The sequence below is a fragment of the Mandrillus leucophaeus genome, unplaced genomic scaffold (assembly GCF_000951045.1).
Source record: "Mandrillus leucophaeus isolate KB7577 unplaced genomic scaffold, Mleu.le_1.0 Scaffold125, whole genome shotgun sequence".
In the NCBI taxonomy this organism is placed as follows: domain Eukaryota; kingdom Metazoa; phylum Chordata; class Mammalia; order Primates; family Cercopithecidae; genus Mandrillus; species Mandrillus leucophaeus.
The window spans coordinates 1,577,896-1,585,882 of record NW_012100876.1 but is presented as its reverse complement, the minus strand read 5'-3'; the positions used below and the strand labels follow the sequence as shown (position 1 = coordinate 1,585,882).

Here is a 7,987-nt window from a genome sequence, read left to right as displayed (position 1 = left end):
AAAAAAAAAAAAAAAAAAGAAAAAGAAAAAAAAGAATCAGTCTCTCAGTCTCTTAAGCCATAAGATGAAGAATTTCATCCCAGGAGGTGACCATCTATTGGAATCTCTCCCTTCCCACCCCCCATCCCCACCACCGTCCCCCAAACTCACAGGGAAAACCAATCCCCCACCCACCAGCCTTTGTGGGGTTCACCGATACAAGTAATTATAAATCCAGTGACCCAAGAGAAGACCCCTGCCCAGGGCGTCCCACCCCATGCCAGTAGCTACAGCTGTTGCCCAAAGAGGCGCCAGCTATTGGGCCACGTCCACCGGGAGGACAGAGCAGCTGCATCTTTCCATCACTAATCTCCAACCTGGAGCCATGCCTAGTATTTCTCTACAAGTTCAGTCAGAGGGTCTGCTTCATCAGAACTACCAGGGGACTGTGGAAAATGCAAGTTCCTCAGTGCCTTCCAGACCAGGCTCTAGGGTGGAGCCCAGAAATTCTGAGGAAGGGGAAACAAAAAATCTCCCAAGCCTTCGTGAAATGATCAGATCACATTGTCTAGCATTTGGGAGAGCGTGCTTGGGGCATTTTCTAGAGCGGGTTTGAGGCAGCACTTGGTCGACTGCTGTTCACTAATCAGTGGGTTATCAAATGGCCCCAGGTTTGAGCTCAGCTACCCCAGCACAGCTGATAAACCAGCCTCATAAAGAGCCCAACAACCTTTGACTAGCCTAGCAACATATTCCTGTTGGGTCCAGATGCCTCTTTTTTTCTAAAAACACTCCCTCCTCAAAGCCAAACAGCAATAATCAAAATAGTAATAATCAACATTGCATTTTATGGCTTGGGCCTCTATATGATACTCAAGGCATCAGGCCTTATGAATTTGCAAAGCCCTAATTTTAAGACAGCGTCTCACTCTGTCACCCAGGCTGGAGTGCAGTGGCAGGATCTCAGCTCACTGCAACCTCTTTGTTTTTTTTTTTGTTTTTTGTTGTTGTCGTTGTTGTTGTTTTTTCTCTTTTTGGGCCTCTTTGGTCCTATAATTTTCTTTGTTTTTGAGGCGGGGTCTTACTCTGTCACCCAGGCTAGAGAGCAGTAGTGAGATCTCAACTCACTGCAACCTCCACCTCCCGGGACTCAAACAATCCTCCTACCTCAGCCTCCAGAGTAGCTGGGACTACAGGCACATGCCACCAGGCCTGGCTAGTTTTTTGTATTTTTTATGGAGACAGGGTTTTACCATGTTGGCCCAGGCTGATCTCCAACTCCTGAGCTCAAGCAATCTACCTGCCTTGGCCTCTCAAAATGCTAGGATTACAGGCATGAGCCACTGTGCCTGGCCTCAAAACTCTATTATAATCACCCGCTCACTCCTACTTTAGAGATGAGGAAGCAGCTTCAGAGGAGTTAAGCAGCTTGGCCAGGGTCTTGCAGACAGGAAGTGGGAATTGCATCTGGAGCTTGTGACTGTGGTTCTGATGCAGGGCTGTCTTTCACATCTAGGTTAGATCTGAAGCCGCCTTTCTTTGTGGCTAAGAGATGTAATTCTGAAAAAAAAAAACTTCCTTTGTTCTGGAACAGCTTTATTTCTGAAGATTAGTAGCTCAAGGCGTGCACATCCTATGAACAGGAATACAGCACGTCAGTGATTGGTGTGGGGGCGGGGTGATTTTAAAGACAGCTGTCTCTTGGACAGGTGGACAGGCTCTATTGGGGGAGGGAACTCCATGCTGAAGCTTAAAAGTCCACCGCAGGGGTGATGGGTGTTCCCCACCCCCATGATGCAGGCACCATTTCTCTCGTGGCCTTTGACGTTTCTGAATTCAGTCCCTGAAATCACGTACTGCTTCCTGGATGGCGTTGTCTGCCTCTTGCATAACTGATCGGTCAGGAGAGTTTGGTCTCAGTAGTCCTATGTCCCTTTCCCCTGGAAAGTCACTAAATATTTGAACTCAGATGACTATAGCTTAATGAAATGGCCTTGGGCCAACCCGCCTTCCCTAATTTTTGAGACCTTTTTTGTTTGTTTGTTTGTTTTGAGACAGTCTCACTCTGTTGCCCAGGCTGCAGTGCAGTGGCGCAATCACGCTCACCGCAGCCTCGACCTCCCAGGCTCAAATGATCCTCCTGCCTCAGCTTCCTGAGTAGCTGGGACCACAGGCATGCGCCATCATGCCCAACTAATTTTTGTATTTTTTGTAAAGACAGGGTCTCACCATGTTGCCCAGGTTGGTCTCAAACTCCTGAGCTCAAGTGATCCACCCGCCTCGGGCTCCCAAAGTGCTGGGGTTACAGGCGTGACCACGCCCAGCCCAGGACATTGCTTTTTAAAGGCGGGTAGGGCTTGTCCCAGGTGAAGCTTTGTGGATGGAACTTCAAGTATGACATAGCTGTTTAGGATCCCAGTTACCCTTCTCAGAGGAGGTTGGAGTTGCTGTGAGCAGAGGCTGCTGCAGAGGGAAGATGCCAAGACCTCGGTTCAAGTTCCAGTTTTGCCGCCACTGGCTTAGCTGTCACTTGCTGGTCAGTACTAAGTGCTGATGACAGCTGCTGACCTTACAGAGCACTCACTGTGTGCCAGGCATTGTGCTGTGCCTGCGTGTGCTTTGCCGGCTTTAGCGTCACAAACATCCTGAGAGGGAGGTTTTTGTGTTCTTGCTTTAGAGAAGAGAAACTCTGCAAAGGTCATCTGGCTGAGGAAGTGGCAAAGCCACGACTCAGATGCCAGAGCCTGGCTCTGATCTCAGTGCTCCAGCATCCTCCTCCTGCCCCAGTTCCCCCAGCTGTGAAGGAGCGTGGTGCTGCGGGCCCTGCCCATTCCCTAGGGGGATGTACTTGGGGAAAACAGACATTCAAGTGAGTTGCACGGAAGGTGCTGGTGCTCCAACTTCACGTGGCACCAGCTGGACCTGGGAGACCCTGCTGGAGCTCAGAGACCCTCCCGAAGCCCAGAGCTGGGCAGCTGTGGCCATCCCAATGCATTTTTGGAATTCTCCAGATAGTAGAAAAGTCACTTCCTGAAATAGTTGGAAGACATGGCTGAACAGCATTCCCAGGGCATCTTTTTATTCACGCAGCATTGCACAGTTAAGAGAAGGGGCCTCCCCATAGGCAGTGGTGGAGTCTTGCTCCCAGGGCCTCCTGCACAGGGCAGGAGGCAGGACAAGAACACTGAGCTGGACAATGAATGAACAGGAACATATCACATTGCTGTGGCCACAGGCTGGCACAGGGCTGAAGAGGCAAGCCTGGCATGAGGCGGGTGGCCTGATGGGAAAGGGTCGCCCACTTAACAAATATATAACTGAGCCCGACTGTATCAGACTGTGTTCTGGGCACTGGGAAAAGGGGGGTGAACAAGACAGATCAGGCCTGCTTGTGAGCGAACATTCTAATGTGGGGAGACAAGCACATAAATCAGAAGATGCTGTTGGGGCTGTGGAGGGCTCTGAAGACAGTAAAGTGGGATGATGTGAGGAAGAGGCGTGAGCGGCCTGCCCTGGAGAAGTGACCAGGGAAGGAGGTGGGTGAACTTGCCTGACTCAAAGGAAGTGACCAGGTGCAGAGCTGGGGCTGCTCTTCCCGCTGGGTGGGGAGAACGTCAAGTGCAAAGGTTAGAGGCAGAAGTGAGCTTGGCGTTTTTTTAGGAATGGAAAGAAAGCCACAGGGCATCGGGGGTGAGCAAGGCGAGGGTGGGAGGAGGTGAGGTCGTTGGCTTGGCAAGGACTAGATCCCACGGGGCTTGTGGGCCATGGCTTTGTTTGGAAACGCTTCACGGCAGAAGGTCCATTCTGGGTCATGTTTGTGCGGAAAGTGGGGAGGTCATTCTTAGGGTGGGTGGAAGGAGCTCTGAGGGACAGTAAACAGACTCACTGTTCTGAAAACAAACCAGGAGCTGGGCGTGTGGAGAGGCCCCATGGTAATCTCTCCTCTGCCGCTTTTTCATGCTTTGCAGCACTTTGCCCATAGGGAGGAAGGGGGAGTGCCCCAGCTCTCTGTACATGGCGTGGCTGGAGACCCTGTCCCAGGACCTCAGACCTCCAGTCATCCTGATCCGAGGAAACCAGGAAAACGTGCTCACCTTTTACTGCCAGTAACTCCAGGCTTGGCCATCCCTGTCCACGGCTCTGGGTGCGTGGGATGAGTTGGAACTCGGCTGCCTCCAGTCCACAGGGATGAGACTCATGTTGTGTTGCACTTTAAGTGGCAGCATCTGATGATCTCACCGAAAAAGATGGTAGATTTCCAAATCTGGCTGGACTCCACTTCCATGGGACACATTCTCTGGGTCTTGATTTTATGGACTAGAGAAACAGCAGATGGAGCTGCAAGGAAAACTCTCTAAAGGATCCTATTCCTTTTAAACACTTTCTTTTGATTTTGATGACCATTAATTAAGAGTTCAGTCTTTGATTCGTATGCAAATTGGAGTCTAAATGCTGGGTGTGAATCTTGACAGTTTCTACAGACCTTCCTGGGTGAAAGTTCCTAAACCATGCCCTGCTTCCTCCAGTAGGAGAATGGCAGCCCCACCTGTAGGACCTACAGGTTCTCTAAGGAATGCAGGGCTCTCTCTGAGCCTCCACAGCCAGGCAATTTTTTTTTTTTTTTTTTTTTTTTTTTTTTAGATGGAGTTTTTTTCTCTTGTCGCCCAGGCTGGGGTATAATGGCACGATCTCAGGTCACTGCAACCTCTGCCTCCCGGGTTCAAGCATTTCTTCTGCCTCAGCCTCCCGAGTAGCTGGGATTACAGCAACTGCCACCACGCCCAGCTAATTTTTGTATTTTTAGTAGAGACGGGGTTTCACCATGTTGACCAGGCTGGTCTCGAACTCCTGACCTCAGGTGATCCACCCGCCTCAGTCTCCCAAAGTGCTGGGGTTACAGGCCTGAGCCACTGTGCCCGGCCCAGGCAAATTTCTCACTCCTGTCACCTTCAATAATAGGTCTTTGATGTCTTCATTGGTTCTTTAGACGAGGGAGTTTTTGAACTTTTTTGGTTGCAACCCACAGTAAGAAATATATTTCACACTGAGACTTGCAACGCACTCACACAGAAATGGCGAAAACAAAAATGTCACAAAACAATACCCTTCCCTGGGGGACGTCCTCCAGTATGTTCTGTTCCATTTATTTTTCACTGTTGGTTACAATCCAATAAAATGACTTTGGGATCCACTCATGGGTGGGGACCCACACATTTGAAAGGCATGGCCACCTTTCTGTTGTGCCCTGCATTTGTCCACACACAGGGAGTCCAGCTGAGCTGGGTGTCATTGCCATTTTCCCAGCTCATCTTACGGGGAAGAAAAGCGGATTGACAGAACACATGAGGAGGGGTATTGGTGGCAGGAGAGTCAAAAAAGCGTTTTAAAGAAGGGGCAAGGTTGAAGGAGTCTAGTGGCAAGGGGTAAGATTTCAGGCATGGTTAAGAACAGAGGACAAGGATGTTAAGAACAGAGGGGTGTAGAGATGGCAAGGTTGGCAAGGATCAGAAAGGCAGGAGCAGGTCCAAGCCAGCCCAAAACCAGGTGAAAGGAGAGGGGAGGAGGAGCCACCTGCAAGAGATGGAAAGAGCAGGCGGTAGAGGGGGCTGGCAGGGAGGGGCTGTTAAGAGTGGGGTTGGAGGTGGGAGAGAAGCTGGGACAAGGGAGATGGAGAAAGGACCTATACCTGGCTCACAGAAGGCATTCAGGTCACGACACATTGAACATCCCCAGTGTTTGAGCCCCCAAAGCTAGGGTGCAAGAGCACTGGCATCGAATGCCAGTGGGTGAGGCTGAGCGAAAGGGTATTTGCAGCTCTAGACATAACCAAGAAGCATAAAGGTGAGTTTTGGTGGTACGACTGCCTGTGCCTTCTTCCGATGGCTCTGGGGTGGCTGAAGGAACAGACACCTTTGGGTTTCGTCAGCCTCCTCCAAGACTGCTGCAGTGCCTACACTTTAGACTTCAGAAGGAGACTAAAGACCTGTAGAATTTAGAAGGAGATCTGAAGTCTCCTTTTTGGAGTTACAACCCAAAGGATGTTAGCATTTCTCAGGTCATCCCACTGCAAAGCCCAGAAGGCTTGGGCCTCCCAGGCTGTTCTAAAGCCCCACTGTCTGACTGCCTTAGGGCCTGCTGCGAGGGACTGGGGCCTGGCCAAGCTGACTGGGAACAGCTCTCCTGCTCCGAGGGACCTGGAGGATGGGCCTGCCTCCAAGCCATTGAGCTGGACCCTGGGACAGTTCTTAACTCCAGATAAGGGGACGCATCCATTAGGGAATGTTGGCCTTTCTAGAGCCACATGGAAAACAATTTTCTGGTTCTTCAAACCTCAAGGAGTCCTTGGTCCAAAAAACAGAGAATGTTTTGGCTTTGGGTGTCAAAAAAAAAAAAAAAATTCATGATGTCAGAAATACTATGTTTTTAACAATAATAATAGCTTTGTTAAAAAAAAAAAAAAAGCTTTAACAGCGAGGCCATAAACAATGAAATGAATAAACACTATGGTCACTCAGTCAACGGAACTTATTTATTTTGGAACACACTGTTTTTCAACTCTGCTGAGTGTTTTGAAAAAAATTAACTATTGTTTTTCCAACCCTGGATTGAACTTTTCTCGGAGCCCCTACTGGTTCTGCAGGTCATAGTGCTAGATTTCGACATAAATATTTATAGGAGCCATTTATTTTCCCTTTGATTCTCTTCCATGCATTTGCAGACTCACGGGGAACCATTTTTGTCAGCCTTTATCAAAGTCTCCCAGCATTTCCCATCTTGCCTGACACAGAGAGGTAACAGGCTGAGTGGAAGGAGCCATGGCGAGGTCACCAGGAGACTGGGATTTGAGTTTCAATGTCTCCCCAAAACTGGCTGTGTGACCTCAGATATGCCCCTTCACCTCTCTGGGAGGCCTCCAGTCAATGAAATGAAAGAATTGGACCAGAACAGGTATCCCCAGCCAGCTGACCTGACAGTGACTGCTGTTTGGCCCAGGAGTGGTTGACAAAAATTGTGGCTGCATCAGGAGGTGGGGGTTAAGGGGAAGGGGTACACATTCCTTGGTCACCCCCAAACCACTACCCTTCCCAGCCCACCACTTTCTACTCCCCTGTGGTGTGAGCCTTTGGATCCAAGGATTTTGAGTTTCTCTAGATCATTATTTGGCCTATTAGGGTAACAGATATAGGGCCACACTGCCTCTCTGTCCCTGCCTTTGGATAACAAAATGCTTCCCATTTAGGAGTTTGTGCGGTAGGAAGTACTATCCATGAAGCCTTCCCTTCCTCTGTGCTGGCAGAGGAGGGAACCATCAGGGTCAGGGCCAGCCTCAGCCCCAGTGGCCACCCCAGCAGGGGCTCCTCCCATCTCTCCCCTGGGATCCACTGCCCAGTTAGCTCCCAGTTTTGCCCTCTGCATTTCAGCCTCCAGATTTAGTATCCTCCCTCAGTGCCTGCCCAGACTTGCTATGACTTTGAAGTAATTACAGTACCACCTATTTTTCACCCAATGGGCTCTCTGGGCTCTGCTTACCCAGGCAAAAAGCTGTGGGCCGCCTTAGCACATGGAGAGTCAGTGCAGATGAATTTCCTTCTAAACCCCTGCCTGGACTGTCTAGAGTGGTGAGGGGCAGGAGGGGTTCACAGGGATGAGACCAGCTGAATGTTCCAGAAGAACCGCCTGGCTGGGAGGCCTTCAGGCACATGCAAAGCAGCCAGGTTTGGTTCATAGCTGTGTACAGCTCAGGATGTCAGGGAAAAAATGCTGCCAACTCCAAGAACATTCACAGAAATGGGGCGCAGGAAAGCCCAGCCACCGGCTTCATTGGTAATTTCCCACTTGAAGTGAGGTTTCATCCTGTGACCGAAAGCAAAAGTACAACATACGCACCCACTTCCTAAAAGGGAGTCATCACAAATACAGTTCTATAAATACTCTCAGGAGAACCAGCTGGCTGGGAGGCCAGAGAGCAAAATGTCTGATAGATGAAAGACAGTAGCAAGAAAGGACA

The 7,987-nt window shown here is 49.9% G+C and overlaps 1 protein-coding gene across 4 annotated transcripts in view; it reads left to right on the top strand.

The window, feature by feature from the left end:
• Window positions 1-6,503, top strand: part of SLC12A3 (solute carrier family 12 (sodium/chloride transporter), member 3) — a 55,518-nt gene extending 49,015 nt beyond the window's left edge. For 3 of the 4 annotated variants that reach the window (XM_011971868.1, XM_011971869.1, XM_011971867.1), the window contains exon 26: window positions 3,948-6,503. In XM_011971868.1, the coding sequence (XP_011827258.1) occupies window positions 3,948-4,089 (142 nt within the window). In that variant the 3' untranslated portion in view covers window positions 4,090-6,503. The remainder of the gene's footprint in view (window positions 1-3,947) is intronic. The other variant, XM_011971870.1, reaches the window with a different exon arrangement.
• The last annotated feature ends 1,484 nt before the right edge of the window (window positions 6,504-7,987 follow it).